The 23617-nt window shown below is 30.6% G+C and overlaps 1 protein-coding gene and 1 non-coding gene across 4 annotated transcripts in view; both read left to right on the top strand.

Moving 5' to 3' along the window:
- sprt (PDZ domain-containing protein sprite) overlaps positions 1-23617 on the top strand; it is a 112691-nt gene that overhangs the window by 43243 nt on the left and 45831 nt on the right. The window contains exons 2-4 of one of the 3 annotated variants that reach the window (XM_033473226.2): positions 5026-5146; positions 6757-6850; positions 21895-21975. In XM_033473226.2, the coding sequence (XP_033329117.2) occupies positions 5067-5146; positions 6757-6850; positions 21895-21975 (255 nt within the window). In that variant the 5' untranslated portion in view covers positions 5026-5066. Of the gene's footprint in view, positions 1-5025; positions 5149-5188; positions 5358-6756; positions 6851-21894; positions 21976-23617 lie in introns of those variants that run through there. The other 2 variants (XM_033473315.2, XM_033473399.2) reach the window with 2 other exon arrangements.
- On the top strand, positions 3952-4024 carry TRNAV-UAC (transfer RNA valine (anticodon UAC)). Its single transcript has one exon. It is a non-coding gene; the product is annotated as a tRNA-Val (tRNA).

Raw genomic sequence — 23617 nt, 5'->3', positions numbered from 1 at the left:
AATCTATTTTATAAGTTTCTTTTATTTTATTTGTTTAATTTTCTATTGATATCAAGTAATGAAGTAAAACAATTGATTATTTATCTATGTTGCCAACGAATAAGCTGAAACTTATTAATATATAACTGAATATTAAATTGACAATTTAAACAAAATTATATCATGAATGTAATATATCGAATATTTACATGATATGAATAATAATCGATATAACAATCAGATGTTCTGTTAATAATAAAATCACCAAAAGAATCAAGTAAAGTTATTCTCGCATCGTCATAATAACTACGCCCCGCTATGTCATTTTAACTTTTCAGAAACTTCAAAGAAAAAGCTTTAAATTTTACACAGAATAAGTAATATGTTTAACAATGAGATTGACATCACGGCGATCACCCACAAACACTATACTCTAAAGTGTTTTACCTTACTCTAAGGCCTCGTATAAGTAATCTATGCTTGATGCGGAAGTGTTTCATGTCAGGTCAGATGGGTTAATGTCATACATGAAGAAGCATGCATCGCTCCTAGAGCTTTTTATGTATACTTCCGTTTCTATCTACGAATTTTAAAATAATTAAAGACAAGTTAAAGGGTTCAAAGTCTACGTGATTTATCGTACGTCAGATTACACAACTTCGTTTGTTGTGAATACTTGAACGGTAACCGTAACGTAGTATGTGAGACTGTGTCGAACGATACATCATAGAAGGCGATCGTGAATAATGGTAGTAAGGTTTTCCCATAAAACCTGTCGCACTGTATGTCTGGTAATAGATAAATTGAAACGTGTGTCATCACACGGAATCACTTCGTCACACTTTTAACGATTTTCTCTACGTCTTCGGTGTGCCCGTCGCTTCAATTTTCTCTCACGGTTGCGCGAATCCTGTGCGATTTAACACTCGGATGGAGAGGCTCGGGTCCATTTGGACCTGAACTTTAACTCTAACACATGGTCAAATGGCCGATTTCTTATTTTACAATTATACACATTATAAAAACACTGTTACAGGAAATGATTGGATAAATTAAATTGTTGGATTAATTACTGTAGCAAATTGGACCTATTTATTTTTATGAATGCTCAGTAATCAGTTTTAATGATCGGTAAATTTGGTGCTAAATATTTTTATTCAATTTATTCTGTTTATGACAAGTGATGTAAATTTTCACATATTTCATTATGGTTTATAAAAAGAAAGTAAAATGCACAATCCACATTTACATTTAAAAAATATACAGTTTATTAAAAAGAAAACCAAAGTTACCTTGAAATCTCGGAGGCACGTCCACCTAGCAAAAATTTAGAATGGTTCAATTTGGCAGAAAATCAATGATCCTGTCGGAGTGCTTTTCGTGGAATCTGATTGCAACTTCTAATTCGATAAAATGTAATTGATACCCATTTCTACTACCTGTTCATTTAATTTTCTCCTCTCGACTATACGCATGATAAATTGTTTATCAGTGTGTCCAATTAATGTATTAGCTGGAAAACATGAGTTAATACATTACAGATATTCTTGCATTCATTATTTATTCCTGGACACGTTTCTTCAATTATATCGTTATAAATGGACGAAACCAGTCGTATTCATATTTCACAAGTAACATTAAACTTGTATACCAATTTATTTCTGTGAGATACGCATACATAATATTATGTGCATCAGCACTTCACCTATACCGCATTTACATTTCAGATAATCTTAATTGTTGTAGATCGATGTATTCCATTTATCAAAGTTTTTCAAATTTTTTCACTCAATAGAAATTTCTAAGCAAAATATAATTTTTAAAATTTTTATGCACTTTCACCAACTATAATATTTTTATATAAATGTACATATATTATGATTATATTGCAAATCTTTATACAAAATTCTAAACAAATTATCTTAAATTTAAGTTAAATAGAAATGTATCTATTTCCTTAACGATTCTAATAAATTGAAAAGAATGTAGGAATATTCTTAACTTTTTCTAATGTATTCACGGTTTCATATATTCATTCGTCATTTTTATTATATTATAAATGCATAAAATTGGCAGTCTAATCATAATATAAACACCTTAATATGAAGATTAATTGAATTCACAAAATTTTATAATGTTGCCGTAAGGATAACAATTACACATATCAACCTCTAATTTTATAGGTATTTTAACTTCTTAGAGAATTTAAGTCAGAACTTTTCACTGTTTTCCTCTTATAGTACTTTTATGTATATAATAGTCATGAACTATTTCAAGTTTTGTGATAATTGACGAAATCGCTTATAAAGCAATTTCAAGTATAAAATACATATAATCTATGATATCGTGAAACTAGTTTTCCGTATTTAATAATAAAAAGTTGTCTAGGATGTAAATACGTGCTTCTAAAATTCTTTGATATAAGATCTCAAAAGATTATTTTTATTTTATGTACGTCTAAAGAAATTGTTCAGTAATATTTAATATAGAAAATTTTGTCATTAACAACAAACGCGAATGAAATGGTAAAACTCGTTAATATAAAAAAAAAATGTTAATATCAAAGTGAACATACTAATTCTTCTTATAACAACAAAATGAGAAAAATTTACAATCGTTAGGTTGAATAATTTAAAGCATTATTTTATAATCTATGTTACTGAAATATCGATAGTTTTAACATAGAATTTATAAAGTGTATCGTAGACGCAAAGAAAGTTGAAAAAGAGAAAAAAATGGTCGTTCATGTTGTAGATATGTATTATAATCTCTAGAAATATTAATTATTTCGAATGCTGAGTTAACAAATACAAAACAGCTAAGTTATAATTGAGAAAATCGGTGTCTTGGACGTAAATTATTTGTCGCGATTGTTATTATATATCATGATTATTAAAATCTTTGTCGTTGTTTCGGACAATTTTATTAATCTGCTGCCAACAATTCCAAAACGGTCTGTATTATACAATCAACCTGTTGCGTGTAATCATCCTCGACTAGGTATGAAACCTCGAATTCTCGTAACACGAAAACAAAACATAAAACCGGAAGGTGATCTCATTTCTGAAGCTCGTAGAAGAAGGATCGTGTGAACATATACCTGAACTGGTATTTAAACCTGAATTCTTCGCGTGACTGTTTTAACCCATTATGCTAATCCAGCAGTTAATGCATTCTTGGAGTCTGATAAATAAACGTAGTACATAGCTGTTACTTCCACATACAATCTATGTTTCAAATTGCTGAAAAATGAGCTATTTCGTGAGCTGAAACCACTGGAAAAATATGATTTAATATTGAGTAATAATAAATATTTCATAGTTAGGGTAATAAAGTACAGAAATTGCATATAATATTCACGACAGATATTATGGAATTTATGGCTCCAAAACAATATTATTTAGATAAAATAAGAAAAAGATAATAACACTTTGATTGTCACGTCGACTATGTATATGTAACTGACAGAATTACTTGCTCAGATTTAAAAATTAATTCGTACGCTAATCTATCATATCTCCGTAATCTTCTTAAAATACACAAACCGTAAAGACGTTGAATATTGTACAACTTAACTTTTAATTCGATTAAGTAAAATACTTTAATTTCATAAAATTTTTGAAGTGCTTGACGTAACAGACAAAGTTTAGAAAAGATAAAAATCTAAAAAATGTATGAAATACTTAACAAATGATTCTATAAAATATTATTATATTTCTGTTGGCAAAATCACGCCATACATTTCTCATAAAAATAAAATATTTTATTATAATATTCAAAATATTAGTATAAAATAAAATCGTATTACATATAGCATAAATAGCAGACATATAGCACACATAATAGCAGACAACTGATAATAAACTATTATAAAGTTTCTCTAACTAGTTCCACATTTTCAACGATTATCGTATATATTACACTTTTATCTAAACTCGAGAATTTTCAAATTAAAACAAAGTTCTCTATCGGGGTTCCGTGGTGTAGCGGTTATCACGTCTGCTTTACACGCAGAAGGTCGCCAGTTCGATCCCGGCCGGAACCATTATTTTTTTTTCTCTAAAAAAATCTCATACTTATACTCAATGAAACAATTACATTCGTACATGTAAAATAGTACATTCTATTAATATTTTAGATATTGCAATTTTAAATACTACGTAGAAAATGAGTTTTGCAAATATGTTAACGTGTACGTGAAGTATTTTACATTTAGATGTTAGACTAATTGTATCAGCTTTGAGAAAACCTTGACTCCGCGAGTGTAGATTATAAATAAGGATTTTTGCAAAATGTGTGAATTTTTATGCAAAATGAATATATTGTATTAATTGCAAGATACACGAGCTACGTAGAAATCTATTGCCTTCTTCAATCATTTTAATCAGTTGACAGTAACTAATAAATGTTTAAAATTTCACAGTCTAGTTATTACGCATGAAATAATCGGTTACGCAATAATTATGTTTAAAGCAATTTAGTCAAGAAATGCTGGTATGTTTATCACTTTATGATATGTATATCAAATACTCCGAGATCTAATCTTTGAGGACCAATATTAATTTCATCTGTAATCCTCTTGTGCAAGTAGAAAGATAATTACGTTGTTATGTAATATACTCATTTTCGGTCTCTTCTGCGTATTTTCTTCAATAATATATTACCTGTTAATTTATTGTATCTTAATTCGTAATTTTAATTAAATTATATCGTAATTCATAATTTTAATTCAATTAGATCATAATTTGTAATTAATGTAATTTATTTCTTTAATATTTTATAAATTAGTCCAATTGCACAATTACGTATTACATTATAATTTAATTGAATGGGGATCTGAATTATGAATTACGATGTGATCGAATTATAATGAAATTGAATTATTTTGTTATTACAATATCTTGAGTGATTCAATTGTAATACTGCACAATTCTGCAATCAACTATAGATTAAATACCACTATAATAGTTATTTCTTATTTTCATGTCAAATAAAACTTGTACAAATCTGTTCCATACTAATTGCTATTTTATTGTTCTATTTCAGATGTTAGCGAGTGAATTAACGTAGGTTGCAATGTCGCCGCTATGAACGAGAGCCGTTGCTACACCGATTCGTCTGCGTTCGCTGTACATCAGTCATTCAACCGGAATGGGAAGGCACTTAGGTGTGATTATCATCAACATAGTCTATGCTACCGTACCGATATTATATGTTTCCATTTAATTCGGTGCTGTCGAACGTAAACGGCGGGCCTTCCGGCGCATCCCCCTGTGTCTTTCCCGTTGGTATAGTAGAAGAGGAATGCGGGTTAATGTTATACGTGCACCCGGTTTACACAAGCACAATATGGCACGTTAGAGAAAGAGACAAGCTGGGTAAGGGGATCCTTCTAGGGACAGCGCCGGTTTAATTGCTCGCGAGCAGGAGGGCGTGGAGAGAAGTCCGCGCACTGTCCACTGATTTATCGCTCGTAATTGAAGAGAAGAAATCGAAAAAGAAACTTCCAATCACGGGCATTACTAGCAATTAATTTCTAGCTGTTTCTTCGTTTTTCAATCGACCTCCACGCTCTAAATAGAGCTCTTGTTACTTCACTTCATCTAGCGTATGCATTTTACAATAATTATAGTGGACGCAAATATAAATATTCTGTACACCCCCGTATAGAAGTATGAGGACATTCTATTGGATTTAGGAAAGACGAGTCGATACCATGTAAGGTAAAAGTACCTATTAGGGAATACTTTTCACAAAGAATATATTGATTATCATCAATTTTATTACAACTCATAAGTGTTAGTGTTGAATGTTTAAACTAATGTTCGATATATTGATGTTTCTGGATAACGTAATGAAATATTTATTTATATTTATTCATATTTGAAATATTTATTTAATATGAATGCAAAATAATACTAATAAAATAGTCAAGTATTAGCGTCTACCTATTGTGGAACATCGTTTTCGTACCATGTCCTCGTGTACCATAAATCGTGTGAGTGTATTTATAAAGAATAATGTTCCAAAAATGTATGGTTGAAATGTTTACATCCACTTTCATATGCTCTTCTTATACTTCGATTTGTTAATATGTGACTTTTATTATTTCAATGTAGTTTAGTAGTCTTATTATGACACAGTTAGTTGAAACAATGACTCTTAATACATCGTATATGTATATGGGTAAACCATTATTAACGTAAAATTCAATATGTGTATGTTTATTTGCGATCCGTGATGGATAGGTATTTATTTTCTTGTAATATCAATTCTGAAACGAACTCTAGTATACGAATGTTTCTTTTTCTTCTTAAATAACACAATATATTCTCATGGGCGGAGGTGTACAGTACAGCTAAAAAATTAATGTTAAAATTAAATTAATCAGTTAAAAATGAATACTTAATCAGAAGCATTTTTATTTTATTTCGAGACGCTACATTTTTAAAAGAACCAATTTTGTATAATAAGAAAAATTATTGTTTGCTTCTTTATGTATATTACTCAAAAATACTCTTGTAATTCGTATTTACGAATGAAAATGTCGTTGATAGAGTTCTGCATCGTTACATATGTATACAGAAAATGTCTACGATGATTATGTACCGAACTGTAACGAAATCCTGAATCTATGACTAAGCAGATTGTTACTGCACGACGGAACAGATTGCGATTCACCGGCGCACAATCGCGATGCGCGCCACTCTAAAACGAGGAAATGCAGCTGTCGTGATTTCTCTTTCACAAAAACGTATTAAAGAGAGCTCATTTTAGGGGATCGAAGAAAAGTGTACTATTCTATACGACCGACTGCGGCGACGACAAGGAAGATTTGGGTTTCAAGCTTCAACAACGATCAGTGTCATTGGTGAGTCACAAATATTTTATAATTGGAAATAGGTTTTAATTACTGCAGACATTTCTATTTATCAATTTCTAAATATTAGAATTCAGTATTTATAGTTATCTTATGGAAATAAATAGTTTCCACGTATATTAACGGATTTTATATCCTACATTTTAACATACGAGAAATCTTACAACTGTACAGATGTATTTTCAATATGAAATTTTTCAGCAGTTATGTCAATGATACAATCATTAAATACACAGCTTATTTATTATTCAATTAGAGGAACATAATCGTAAAAGCTTGATATCACTTTTATCAGTTCCGAGTTCGAAACACTTTAATTCTTTACTAACTTTACTTTTTATGAAACTACGATACATATTTATCAAACTTCTTGCATATCGCATGAATACACGAACATCAATTTATTTTTTGTAAAAAAATAATCAATTTAATCAATTTAATTTGTAAAAATGTATTATTAGTTATTTTTTACAAAAAAATAAATTGATAAATTATAATTAATAAATTGATTAATAAATAAACATAATTAATAAATGATAATTTAATAAATTCTAATTGAATCAGGCAAACGAATATATTTTCATTCTTTCGTTATACAGTAGCTGACAAAAGTTTTCGAGTACCTTTTAAAACGCAAAAACTTTTTTCGGACTGGACTAAATGATTTGAATTTTTTTTAATGATAGAGGGGCTAATCCACTAGACAATAACTGAAATGCTTTCTCTGAATTTTGCTCTTATTTGGAATGACAAAAAAAGTAAAAATCTTTCATTTTTATCTTTTTTATCTGAACCCATAACAAAAATTTTAAAAATGTATTTCGTAGATCTCGGTAACTTACATGCACGTTGAAAATTTGATCGAAATCGGTTGACGTTGTTATGAGTTACAACAAATTAAAGATCGCAAGAACTGCAATTTTGTCATGTTTGTTGACACCTTCGACCGAAAACTATAAGAAATCTGCAGTGTTTAAAATCTTTCAACGCCTGTAGCTTGATTCTGGATTAACCGATTTTATAAAATTATTGTTATAAGCTAAGATAAAAAAGTTAAGAAGTGAGAGCTTTTTACAGAAATTAGTTTGTTTCTATCGGAATGTCTTCATAATTACTCTTTTACTTTTACTTCCAGCATTCGGAGAATGTGAAAGTTTTACTCTTTTTTGTAATCGTTCGCGTGTAATGATTATACAATATACAGTGGTTATAAATTTCCACCCTTTCGGGCAACTGTTTGTTTACCGTGAGTGCGTCTAAGTCAGCAACTTAATTATCAGTTTGCAATACGTAATATCGTATATAAATGAAAAGACTAAAGTTTTTGCATAGACCTAACATTTCACATAACTGATTCTATACTCGATGAACCAGGGGAAAGAAGTGTCAAATGTTCAATACCTCTAATTGAAAAAAATATAATAAAAAATACTATTTACGGAGGAAATGTTTTATCGTCCTGTACGAGCAGAAAATGATTTGATCGATTTCGTGAAAGAAATTTCGATTTTAAAGATCAACCACGTTCTGAATGTTCAACTAAATTAGAGGAGAAAACACAGTTCGTAATCCAGTGAAAGAAACTTGAGAATCAATACAAAAGATGTCTGGAAATTTGAATATCCCAAAATAATTCGTACACAGATGCTTAACACTATTTTCACCAAAGGGTTCAAGAGACAGCTTTTAAGATTTTAATTTGACACTATTTCTACCAACGAGATCACACAGAGGACACCTTGTAAAATTTTAATTTTTAGTTACTTCATAAGTTCAATCAGGCTTTTCCTTCATTAATTGTTCAACTTTTTCCATAAAAATTACAAAATTAATTTGGTAAAAATAGGTGTACACACAAAAAATCGATAGAAACAGTGTTAAATAAAATGGAAACGGTAAACCGCATGAACTGCTGAGACAAGCCAATATGAACGTTGGCTTTCTCAAGAAGAACTGCGGAATAAAGTCGTTTCACGCGGACATTGCTGGCTAATCCGAGATTAGAAATCAGCGTATCCAGTATCTGTTCGGATCGGCTTCCGGGTCGGCAGAGTTGATGGAAGCCTTCATCCCCAACAATGATTATACGTTCCTTCCTTGCGAGCACACCCACGACTTCCTCCAATGATTAACGAACGAATCCATGGTGAACCGAGGATGCCTTTTAATCGCTTCAATTAAGTGCGTTGAACCGGCACGTGGGGCAGCGGTAACTTTCATCGTGCCCCAATGACAAAGCAGTAACCTTCCTCGATAATAGCTCGAGATTCTTTGTTTAATGACAGCGGTGTCAAGCAGCTTGAAAGCCCAATGCCGCATCGTGGCTCAATGTGTTGTGTGCATACAGGCCAAAACTGGTGTATATCGGGTTTGCGTTACGTTGAATGACGAGTCAATTATGCCCGCTGAAAGACGGCCGTAATTATGACGGGATGCAGCTGGATTAGCTATAAGAAAGCAAGAGGTTCCGCTTAAGTGAAAGGTCGAGATGAATCGGTGATATACTTGCTCGAGCAGAAATCGCTTCTCAGCAGCGTAAAATTGATTTTGTGCCCGTGTAATTTCGGAGGATTAAATGGATCCCACGTGAATTGTAGGCTCATCAGCCGGATTTCTGGCTAGGTCCTATTGCTGAATCTAGAATTAATTATTGGACTGCGATTTCGTGCATTCGTGACATAAATAAGTTAACTTAAACGAGAAACATTGAAAACAATTTAAAAGTACTGCGGTATTATGTTCAACTCATCAACATTATTGAGATGTGAAATAAATGTTTGCGTAGCTGCTGCATTCTGCGATCGATACGGACAATTTTTATTATGCACAACGATCCGCACTCCATTAATTAGTAGTACATTATAAGAGTACATTATAGGTATACTTACGCTGACATCTACACTTATTTATTTAACTGCAGTAAATAGTAAAATTACAATTACTCTGCGCTTTTACAATTATATAAACCGTTGCGTATTTGCGATTTAAGAATTATTAAAAACTATTCAGTAACTTTTTGCTTCCTTCTGGGAAACAATTGCAATTAGGCATTAAAATCGTCGGCCTATTTGCACAATTTTGAAGCATTTTCAGAATACTTTTTCAAGTATTTAAAACTGTGTCTACGATCGCACATGATCGCAGATGAACATTTAGACGTTTCTATAAATAAATGGAAATATTAGGTATACAAATTAATTTGTTATGAATTTGTCATGAAATTTGATATTCCTTTCATGCGTAAAACGAGGTTCTAATTATACTCATTGCATAAAATAGTGGTCTACAGAGGACGGTATCTTTTTTTAACAATATTTGATATTATGTGATGTTATATGATGTTATATGTGATATTGTGTGATGTTATATTTGATATTCAATAATTTACATATTATCTGAAGAAATATAGTACAACAATATACTTAGATAGCATTAAAGTAAAATGATTATAGTAAAATAATAAAGTTCTCATTTTTTATGTCGATTCGCTTAACTCGCATTCTTCGACGATATGGCAGTGTACTCATCCAATCCAAGATCAATTCTTTCAAGTTTCGTAAATTCTACAACATCTTCTGCGTTGTCTTCTCGAAATTGTTCTTCAAACCTATCCATTTTTACCTATTTGAAGAAAATATAAAAACTTCGAACGTTTTGCCGTATCTTTTATTTCATGCTTAGCTTGAGATGACGTAATTTGTTGAGAACCTGTTTGACCTCGTAAAAAATAGGAATTGTACAATACATAACTGCCGCAATACGCTGAATCAGCCGAAATGCGTGTTCCGTATTTAATTGGATCGTATTTTATGTATTGGGAAATGTTTCCTCTCAGTTGAAGTCTTTTTCTGATAAGAAAAAAGATAATGACTCGTTTCACTATTTTTATAGTTTATTTGTTATGCACTTTTCTACATATCTTTCAATATTTGCACTTTACATTGTTATTTTATCATTGTCATAGTTAATATTTCTATTTGATCTAAATATATTTTTACGAAGAGTTCATTGATCAATATTGGCGCACAAAACATGTTATCAATTCGTCAACTTTATATAATAATTATAAGCAGACTGCGAATTTTTATGCAAATTCTCATTTGCGTTCGTTGTTTTATAATAACGAGAATTGAAGAAACTAAAAGGGAACTAAGAGATTACTTATTGAAAAAGTAAAATAAAAATGCCAGTAGACCTTGTTAATTTATATGTTCTATTACATTTTAAAAATCTGCGCATTTCACAAATGCATCTGCAGTCTACATGTATTGTCATACGATATGTCGGTTCTTACTTTTATCGGTTTAATCAATTTTTGTTTTCGTTTTTAAGGAACGATGTACCTTACAACTAGACTGCGGATTTACATACAAAATAAATGTTTTCTCTATTAAGTCTATTAACCATTTCCACTTGGGTAACGACTCTGAGACACCAATCAAATTTACCATGTTGTAATTTAAAACAATTTTTACGTTACTAAATTTCTTTCCATTTAAAAAGACACCTAAAAATTGAAGTTTGTAGAACTTTATGTGTAAAAAGAGAATAAAAGTCGAGAAAAAATAGAAATGTTCATGGTCGGAAGAAATGTCTCAAGCAAAATACCTTCGCGTGCAAAGACTTAACGGTGTAATAGTGAAGTTTCTAATATGCAATTATGTGCATGCTTGATGGATGATCTGAATGGGAAGAGTGAAGGAACGAGTGTCAACTGGTTTGATAATATTGATTAATTGATTAATGGCATTGTGTCCGAACATTTGTACGAAAATATAACTATTTCGCTTCCAACTCTTACAACTATAAATTCTGATTGTTATAAATTGAAAACAATACACTAGTTTCAAATTCCTTAAATGGTTTCGCTGTAAATCTTGATTTTAATGAATTGGAAACGTACCAGTTTTAAATTCTTTAAATGACCCCAGTGTTTCACACTTGATATACTAAGTTTCTCAAAACTGCATAAAATAAGCAGTCTATTTATAACAGTTATGGTATTTCTTCTGTTTTCCATAACCGCTTCAGTCAATCGACAGTGCAGAAGCCAATCAGTCGAAGTCCGCTTTTCACTGAAAATGAGATACGCAGTGCGAACACAATTTTATCATAGGATCGCTCGGCAATATAGTCAATTTCTTCATAAATAAATAATAGATAACAGAACAAAATTGTTCAGAAGGGATTGTTTTTTCTAAAAAAAGACATCGACATTTTTCTTTCGTTTCTCTTCTAGTTAAATTCATGTGTATGTCATCTTATAATAAAAATTTGCTTTCGATAAAAATCTTCATTTATTTAAATTTTAAGAATAATGGACTTACACTGATTGGCTTCCGAGCCGTCCATGTAACACTTTGAAACAATTATTTTTTTGCACCTTTTTAATTCCTGGTTTTGAGACTACAACAATCAACATTACAGAACATCTACAAATAATTTATAATTCGCTTGAATATTGTTCAGTAAAAATTTAGAATCTAATTATAATAACTAATATCGGACACGTGTATTTGTAATAGTCCTGTATTTGCTAATTAAACATCTGATTTAAAGCACTAATGAATAAGTCAATAAAAATATAAAAGATCGTAGAATCTAATTATGTATCGTAATAAAAAAAGTGCCGGTGCTAGAAAAAAAACGATGCTAAAGTCTCTTTCGTATCTAACAGTAGATTTTTTCTCATCCAACTCGTAAACTAGTCTTTTTCGTGTCCACATACAAAACAAATACCCGCATAAACTTATCGACCAACCAGATAGTTTGTGCGGTTCATTTCCGAAAATAGAAGCTGCAGACTGTTTGAATCCCACTGCAGCTGATTAATTTCAGGGACCTCGTTTCAACGCTGGTGACCGGTTGACACCGGTCACCAGGTTCAACCGATTTCGTAATGAAGTTTCAATCCCGGCTCGACGCAAAGGGTCGACGTACCCGCACACTCCAATATCGGCGTGCATACACAGGAAGTGTCTCACACGAATGGTGCGTGTATGGTCGTGAGAATTTCCGAGCACGTCGAGAAATCGTAATTCTCACGAGCTCTACAATCGGACCTTTCATGCAATTTCTTGGCCGTGCAGCAGTCACACGCCATTTGCCTTGTGCGTTTCGAATAGCAGCTATTCGTCTTGCAGGCACCTAAACCTACTTCGCGTTCTTCATTTTCGTCCGATGAACCGAGTAAATTGTGTACCAGATTTTTCTATTCTACATATTTCAATTCTGTTTCCTTGGGAGGCATGTCCACTCTTTGATTGTTACGGTGTGGTCGATAACAAACGTAATTAGTGCTCACAGAAGCTAATGAAGCGAAATTGTGACGTACAGTCAACATACAATCGTGGACAAATACATACACACATGTATATGCGGGCATCTTTTGAAACGGAATGACTTTTCTAAAATTGGATCAAACCATTTGAATTTTTTAACATGATAGAAGAGCTGGACAATGCATAAACAAATTTTTGCAAGAATTGTGATTGAGTGGAATGACAAAACAAAAAGGAAAAAGTCACGTTCTTCAACTTTTGCATCTGAGTATAAAACGAAAATTAAACAATGCATTTTTTAGGTCTCGGTAACTTATATGTATGCTGAAAAGTTCGTCAACTTATTTATCATTCCATCCAATTGATATATTTGCAGAACTTTGTTTACGCATTGTCCTCCTTTGTTCACAACTAGACCTCCTAACATTTCAAAAAAATTCAATTCGTTTGGTCCAATTTTAAAACAGTGATTCTGTTTCGAAAGATGTCCACATATATTTATCCGCGATTGTAAATGGATTTCTGATGAATAAAATTATATTTAGAAATGTTCAAATGTCAAAGAGAATTTTTGTTATCTTTTAGTTTTAAATATTCATCTCTGTACATATTTTTCTATATAACATCTAAGTGTTACAATGCATTATCATTGTCTTCTTTTATCGTTAAGGAAACAATGTACATTGTAGAACAAGCTAATAAAAAGATTCAAATCAATGAAAATTATATATAAATATTTCGCTTTTTTAATTTATTTACTTGTCAAATTGGTAAAAGCAAAGAACCAATAATTTGGATGCAATTTATTCTTATCTTGATTAATAATATATACTTATCTGCAAAGTTTATTTATAACAATAATAATCTGGAACTGTTTCCCTATTTGTATATTTCGTTACAGTTTATTACGTCGATAACGATTACACGGTAGCAATTTTGTTATTTTACTCATGGGAAAACCTTTATACAATAATTAGTACGTACATTACTAATGAAAAACTAAAAATATAATATGTAAATTCTATGAATAAATCACATGTCTGAGACGGTATTTGTATTATTAATCTCTACTTACTCAAATGTTTGTTTTTGTTCTCTCACTCCAAAATGATTGTACAGCAAACAACAATTAACCACTCGCTTTCGAGATTCGGCTACTTAATTTTTTACTATTGACACACGCAGACGAGGTCTACATTCTCGCTGAGATCGCACGAACGATCCGCCCATGCATGGAAATGTTGCGTGTGAATAAGAAGCGTTCCTAAAGGGTATTTATTTAGCAGGCATTTATTTGTCGGCTACCGTACATACATTACGACTTGAAATGAGGCAGTCGAAAGCAAAGGTGTGTAAGCGACCATTATGCTGTTTCAGAAAAATGAGTTTGAAGGTTACGAACGGAATTTAAAAATGATTAACTACAAATTGATTTGTTTATTCGTTGTGTTAAATTAAATTCTAATTATATAATTCTTTTATTTTGTGTAATAAAGATTACAAAGAGTCAATAGATTTAAACACATATAATGGTAATGAAATAAATATAATATAACTTTAAAATAATTAAAATATAATTTTTTTATAACTTTTGCCAATTTACACTCTGTATGTATTGCTAGTATGCACAATAATGCGTATGCTGCTAATAACTCAGTAACAGGTTTTATAGCATGATAAAAAAAACACTATTAGCTAAAATCATATCCTCTTATAGATACAATCAAGAAGATTAAGACCGAAGGGGATTACTTAAAAAATCTTTTATAGGTAAAAATCTTTTATGCAAGAGTCAAATTGATCTATTATGAATCTGAATAATCCCACATTCTGCTTTTGTATCATCATCTTGGATATCGTTATTAGGTTCACGTTGTAGTTCATTATCTTCTTCGTTATCCTCGTTGGCTGTAGACTTGTTTTGCTGTTTCACATTTTTGTGGAATATATGGTGAATGGGTGACACAAATTGAATTTTTACAAAAGTTGATAGATTGCACAGATCGATGAATTAACTAATATCTTATTAGCATAGGGCAAATTAGTAACTTAAAATATTTAATTAATAATAAGTAACTTTCAAATATTTTTCTTTTCTTCTTCCTCGCACAATACAGATACAATGATTCCTATACAAAAACCTTCGACATTAACACTAAACTTACTGAGCACTAAAACTGACTGACGTACCTGTTGCTTTATGAGAATAAAAGATCTTTATAACATCAAAAATACCTATTTATAATTTCATTCAATAATATTTCATTTTAACTTTACAAATGTTTCGGTCTATTAACTGATGTAATAGAAAATCGAATGAATTGAAAACATGAACTGAAACAATTCAATAATGTCTGTTGCTGCACGTGTGCGCACACGTGCACACTTCAACGTGCTGTTAACCAATCACTCTCGCTACATATTAACAGATTAAAGAGATCTTTGATAAGTAAAAAACGGAGGCTGAATACCGCCCTCTAATAAACACATCTATCAACTAATAAATGTCTTTATTAATAAGGATAAACTTGTTTTTTTTAAAAGTGTTTTCCTTTTCGTATAAAATCAGTCATTCACGGATTAACGTATTATTACAGAAAACAGAGAAAACTTGTACGAAGTGGAAATATCTTGTTTATACTATACTAAATAAATTGAACAATATTCATCGAAATGATGTCGAAGGATTTTTAATTTCTAAAGCAAGATATACAATTTCTAAAAAAAAGCAAGTAAGATATGATAAGATTAGATCAAATTATTCGGTAAGATTAATATAAATTATTCGGTATTTTGCATTAACAGAAACTCTACTTGATTTTGCGTCTGATATTGCCATAAGGATACATAAATAATAATAAGTAACTTCTAAACCGTTACCAACTATTTAGAACAGATTTTTTTACTTTTTTAATTGAATAATTCATTATCTGCCTGACTGTGATAGAGTATATTGCATTGAGCGGCAAATCTGAAAAATATTTTTGCATGACTGATAAACCAAACATGCATCGCTTTCTTCATTCACTGCTCATCGATAGAAAATCGTCGGCCTTTCACTAGGGTATTCATTTGTAATACTGTCGATTCATTGATAGACATTGCTTTACCGTAACGCAGCGCACCTACGATACTCCAGCGTACATTTTCAATAGATGTCAACTCCAATACAGTTTTAAACTACCAAAGCAAACATACTACTCTTTATTCTTTCTTGGTGCACAATAATATTTGCGGAACTTCCGAAGCGAAGGTCAAGAATCAAAATTGAATCGATGATTCAAATAGAAATGAGAAAGAGCGGCAGAAAATAGGTAATTAAATACCTAAAGGTTTATTTCGAAACTATTGAGGTCTCATAATTATCCAGATTGTTCAGTTACGAATGAACTTTTATTTCCGCCAATAAAATTTTCTCGTAATAATTAATTATCATTCAAAATCATATTTCGAAATTATTGAGGTCACGAAAAAGATGTTAAATGAAAATTAATTATTACGAGGAGGTTTTGTTCGTCGAACCGAAATTTCATTTTTAATTGGAATTGAATAATTTTAGGATAATTTGTTTTCCTTATATAAACAATTACAACCTCTATCGAAATTATTTTGCATTTCAAAATCGTTTAATATCGTAATCGAAAATAAATTTAACAACTGTTAAAATACCTTCCTAGTTTCCAGTAGTTTCCCAGATATTATGTAAACGGAAGAGACGATGGAACAGATACATTCGAAAACGAAAGTTTCAATGGTGACTTACATCAAGACCTCAAGTGTCATGAGTGTGTGACACATTGCTACTTTTAAATGGTTAAAGAGGGTTGACGATACACCTGGCAGGTCTTTTGTTGTCAACATCCGTTTTCGGCAGGATTTGCCCTGCTTTCTTCAAGAATACACAATGTCTCGACTATTGATTTTGTCTTGAAATGTCCTATGAAATAAGCTTACGAAAGGTATGTTGTTTTAATTGGAGAACATCGACCTCCATGTTTCTAAAATTAATAATATAAAATAAAATATTAAATATTAAATATGATATATAATATATATTATATTATTATTAATTCTAATAATATATAACAATATGTAATAATATATTATATTATTATTAATTATAATAATATATAACAATATCTAATAATATATATTATATTAATATTAATTATAATAATATATAATAATATGAAATATAAAATATTGTGCATCTTATGCATCATTTAAAAAGAAGAGCTAAAATCATGTCAAAGTTTCACTCTATATCTCGTTTTCAGAAACACCGAATTTACAAATTCGTTAGTTAACTGCGGTGTCTGTTCATGATTTATGTTCATTGTGTAATATATTCTGATTTTCTTAAAATGAAATTCAACCAGAAGAGTTTTATTACTTTTTCGACTTCTTTTCGCATGCAAACTAGCATCCTGACTAGTTGTACCGCCCATTATTCGACACCTTGTATAGTACACGTATGTATATTAAACTCGTGTTCATTGAACCATAGCGAACCTTTGTCGATTTCACTGGCAGTCCCTCTACAAGATATCGGAATCAACAATTTACTTTACACTTATTTGCAACAGTTCGTAATATCTGATAGTATCAAGTTCCTGCAAGTTTAAAACTGCATTCCTTGACATGTCTATACGTATACAGGGTGAGTCACGAAACTTGCACACCTGGAATAATTATTACAAATTCGTGAATCAAATTCACAATCAAATGTGATTCAATGTTTAAATTTAACATAAATTGTATTACAAATAATTACATATAAATCAATTTAATTTACAAAAAGGAGAATAAGATCTACAAAAGGATTCATTTTGAGCGCGAAACCTGTATTAAAAACAAATCTGACAAGTACTGTATTTTTCTCTGTATTACTCCTCTAAAATTCTTTCACAGTTTTCTTTAACAGAACTAATTACCAGACTGCGGATATTGTGCATTTGTGACAAAAATCAGTAGATGAAATTTGAAATAGTGAAAAAATTAAAAGAAACTAAAAACCTTGATGTATTAATTTAAACTTACTAAAGTTATTAAAGGAAAACAAAAAGTTGTGCCCAACTCCTATGTTTTGCAATTGATGCAGACAATATTAATTTTGCATAAAGATCCGCAATTTACTTATAACGAATTTAGTTAATAAATCATTCTTAAATAAATCATTTGGTTTAAAATATTAGTAAATAAATACATAACACAAAGTGAAGGAAATCGATTATTAGTTTTGCACTAACTGAATATTTAAAGTAACAAAGTGCTCTACCGAAGCGAACAAGTGAAAATAGAGCAAACAATACTGTCTTTGTAGTTATTGTTAAGTATTGTAGTCTTCGTAGTAGTATTTGTAGTCTTCGCCTAGCCGTTGTTGTTTGGAGTAACACATGTTACCCTCGTAGAAGTACAAAGGCTGAGCAGAAAGCGGTTGGGTCGGAACAGGAAATCCGTGACTAACCACGTGACATGAAACGTCCGATGGAAAGGATGATCTCTTGAAACTGGCAGTTTTCGTTTTACTACTTTCACGTATGCCATATGACTCTCGTATCTCAAGAACGACAAATCTTCGCATATCTTAATACCAACATTTTCATCTGGAATTTCTCCTAACAACCTCCACTAATTTTATGTGCAATAATAAAATGTAGTAATAAATACCTACTTCTTGATTAGACAACACATAAAACTAATTTATTCACAGTCATAACTATTAATATCTGTCACTATATCGATGTCATTCATTGGTAGTCAACGTCAAAGCATGAGAATAAATTGCATGAGAAGACGACTTGAGAATAAATAAATGAATGTTTCACAATTTTTTAAATATTTTAATATAAAAAAGACGGACATAAATATCGAAATTATTTCAAAACAGTTACTGTCTGTTATTGAAAGATTATTTAAAATTATTTTCTTTATGATTAGACTGTGAATCTTTATGTAATTTTCTATTATTACAGCACATTTTCCAGCATTCAATTCAAAGAAAATTTCCTTGTGTTGGTTGGAAGATTTATTGCAGCGGAACTATACCAAAGCTGCTATTAATTTTTAATAATATAAACTTTCTTCTATTTAATATAATTTTTAATATAAGCTTTCTTCTATTTCACCAATTTGCTCATGGCATAAATTCATAAAGATCCGCAGTTTAGTTATTGCATAATCAAAACATACATATGCACTAGTTAATGAAAGTTTTCTAATTGCCTTACATTGATGAGACTGAAAGAATAAGTATCACAATTAAAACGAATTAAAACAGAATTATTTAACAACAATAAATATGTATATGTATAATAATTTAAGTTCTACATGTTCATAGATCGGATAAACAGTGGATAAATATTGATTTAAATATAAAAAAGCGTATATAACTATAGTCATGAAACATTTTTTTATCAGCATTGTTTTAAAATGTGTAAAATTTACTTAGCATATAAAGTATGTAGAATGTATATGTACTTCCTCCGCGGATGCCCAGCCAGATACGACAAATGGATTGCGTGTCCAATTTGGCGTCTTACTTCAAAAAAGTGGAATACGTTTGCCGACTGCATGTAGTAGCATGTGTTTCATATCACGTTGTACGTATATTATATAACACAGAGTACAAATACATTTCCTACTTTCCATAATTTTCTCTCGTTAAGAGCGTGCTTATATTACTGTGTTATATTACCGTTTGTGTTATATTACATTATTGTGTGTACTTATATGATTTATTTATTTCTGTTAACGGTTAATGAAGAATGGAAAAAAAGATTTCTTTAATATTTCTTATTGTACCGTATATTTATTTAGGCATCTTCAAAATTAACAAACATCTCTTTTTCAACGTTTACCTATACGAGACATTCTTTTTGAAATAAATGCGTGGTACTACATATAACATGTTTAATTCAACAATTATTGAAGTCGCCATAGTTTAGTTGATCTATAATTATCATCATAATTTAGTTGTTAATAGTTAGTTATTGATAAAATCAGTTGTTAATAAAAGCATTTATTTTGGATGCTTATCACGCAGAGAATAGTAGAATAATTTTTAACAAATCTATACAGCAGTTGAAAGTATTATCTTCTGCATTATTAACTATATTCCGACACGTGTTTCCATGTTATTCATGTTATTCATTATTATAAATTATACATATACAGTAAATTCTCCCTAATTGACCCCCAGCTTGTACACAAAAATGGACAATTTGGGAAGAGAAGATACAATTATTCGAGCCTCGCGTTGACGCCTAGTTGTTGACTATCGGCGGCTATAAAAACGAGCCGCGAGGATCGAATAAAAGGTCAATTAATTTCATTTAATTAATTTTCATCGATTCATTAATTTCATCTTACAAACACGTACGTCGTCAATTGTTCCACATTCGTAACACCATGGTCGGCATTTCGCAGATAACAACAAATTCTTAATATAAATATGATTTTGAATAAATATAACATATTTACTTATTGCCAGAAGCAACTTAACTGTTTATATTGCAAAATAATTAAATTAGCCAAATTCTGCTGAATAATAACTAGATCATATATATATATATAATCCAAAGTGTCAGGATTAAATATTTGAAAACATTTTATGATTGTTGTTGCGTGATACCTTAAATTCATTTCCAGTTAAAGCTGAAATTTATGTACACTGCAAAAGCATAATAAACTGAATCGATAAATTCACCTTTGCCCTTAGCTAAAAAACTGAAAGATAAGGATATAGAAAATACAGCACATAAAGTGCCTTAAAATTATGATATAAATTATTGAATATATGAAAAAGTATTTCAAGCAAAAGTTGAACTTGATATCATCAAAGACACTTAACATATTCATTTATTTTTTAATATCCGCTTGCCTAATATTTTTCCAAATAGTGTCTACAATTAATAATTTTTCAAATATTTGTAAAGTAAGTCTTATTTTAGGTTAATTTTGTTAACACTGTTCCTATCAGATATTAGACAACATTGTCAACATAAAATAGAGACCCGGTCCACGATGTTCACGAGAAACGTGTTAATTTGAAAAACACGTCTGATACTACAGCTTTTGTCTTGAATATATTCCTTCTTCTTCAATTCTAGGACATATGTTTAGGCATTCTTTTTTCGTATCTTACGTTGCAAATTGATTGCCTTTGCAGTGCAAAATTTGTTGCCATTATTATTTATTTATTTATTTATTCAGCCTCACGGATAGGAATTAATCTTGGTTCACATTAACTACTAATCCAGTCACTCTGTTCAACCATTCCTTTCCATCGCGATTTCCAATTTTATTTTTTTCCTAGAATTTTATTCATCCTACTTAAAATTTTTCGTTCTTTGTTTAATGACATGCTGTTTAATTATTTATGTATCACGTTTATACGTGATTAAATTATATTCTGTTATAATATATACAATATATATTTATCATTTAAAATATAAAAGACTTTTGTGTGAAATATAATCTATAAAGTTCTCAGTTAAATTTTCAAAATGACCATCTTGAATAATTAAGATAGTGTAAGGTTTAATGTAAATATATTGTCTTTAATTATTACAGATGGCTATTTTCAACATTTAATTGAAAACTCTATAAATCATATCTCAAAAGTCTGTTACATTTCAAATGATACAAAGATGATCAGAATTTCTAAAATAGATTCGGCCGTTGGCCAAATAGGCATAGCATTTATGGAAACACGAATACCATTGTCTAACTTTCATTATTCATTTGTTTCAGACTGCTCTACATACTGGTGCCGGCTCCCAGCAGCAACTTTTAGAACCCAGAATGGCGCAACTGGAGACCTTGGAGGCGAAGGTAATAAAAAAAGTATCTATATCGTATTTGACGCATAGCGGAAATAAAACTTTCTCACGCTTAGAATTCATTACGATACGACTGTGCGCTTTACCTTGCAGTCTTACCTTTTTATGAGTATACATATGTATGGGATAAATATATGTCGACATACACGTGTTCTCAGAAGAACGTTTAGTAGCCACCTTCTAGAATCATTATTCATTGATTCAAATTGAATTTCATAGATCCATTCGATGGAAAATCGGTGGTGTTCAGTTTTTTGTCGCAGAAGTGTAAAAATTAAATCTCGGTATCGAACTTATAATGTAACTCTTTTTTAATGTAACTCTTATAATTTTAAAAGTAAAATTCGAGACAATGGTCTGCATCTTTCTTGTTACGGTAATAAAGAAAAATTAATAAAAATTCTTTTAATGTGTTATTTAGAAATATATAAATGGCGGAATTTATAAATTACATTAACAATCTCATGCGTAACATTTTCTAAATCTTAATCATTACTTAAAACTCACACAAATCATCTGAAATTACCGTTTGCTGTAGCTAGCGTTTTTTCTCGTTTTACGAAAAAAACCTCACATACTAGATCAATATTGTAAGGATCGATTATACCTCCTTCAACGAAAATAACATGGGATTTTTTTAACGCGAAAGAACATTCTTCGAATTTTTGGAAACGGAACATTGTAGCAGTTATTGCATTAACCCCTTGACATACCATCTTCTTCGCAGTTACTATAATTAGAAATTTTTCGATTGCAATAATTTCTTAGAAGGGAAAGAAAATTGATGCTTATCGTGTGCCTAAATTTACTCGAATGCTTAAATATTGATGACAAGAGATTAGAATTTTATTCCAATTTCAAAGGACAGAATAACATCTATACTCGATAAGTTATTATCAGAAATTTTCATAACGAGTCGAACTCGTCAAAATACGGCAAGGGGTTAATAAATGTAATGGAGGTGCCTTTGTGGAATGTAACACATGCACAATTTATTAACATTATTTTGATTTTCGTATCCCCTTCAGTAATTAGTTGCACGAAAGATCCTACGATAATTGATTATTCACTTTTGTTTCAATGAAAATAGGAAGAAATTAAGCATTTTGCATAACCCAGAAAAGAAAATGAGTGACTCTTTACCATAAAAATTTGTGAGTATGTGCAACATTAGCTACGTGAGGTTATTTCACAATTAAAGATACTCCACTTTATTAGCAATTAAACGACATCAAATCGATTTGGTTTCACAGAATAAATTGTAAATACGGTCTGTTGGTTTCGCGGTAATTATTCTTCCACATAGCGAATCACCTGTTGCAATTATATCACGCGAATTCTTGTTTCACTACGATCGTAAATGCAATCATACGCCTTCCTTTCGCTTTCTCAATTTCCAATCATCGCTCAACTTAAATTCACTAATCGGCCTAAAACTCGTAAAGCGTTTTAATAGCCACTATTTATCTTAATGACCCACTTGTGATCGTGTATATTGAAGTAACTACTGGTTTGCTATTTAATCTTCTTTGAAGTCGACTTTTAGTATCTTGTCAACAAAATTGAAGAAGGTTTCGTTGGTTCCAGCAGCATCAATTTCATACTAACTTCACGTGATTCATCTCCCGCTAAAA

This window comes from Megalopta genalis, chromosome 1 (genome assembly GCF_051020955.1).
Source record: "Megalopta genalis isolate 19385.01 chromosome 1, iyMegGena1_principal, whole genome shotgun sequence".
In the NCBI taxonomy this organism is placed as follows: Eukaryota; Metazoa; Arthropoda; class Insecta; order Hymenoptera; family Halictidae; genus Megalopta; species Megalopta genalis.
Note: the sequence above shows the minus strand (reverse complement) of the source record. Positions and strands in the feature narration are given on the sequence as shown.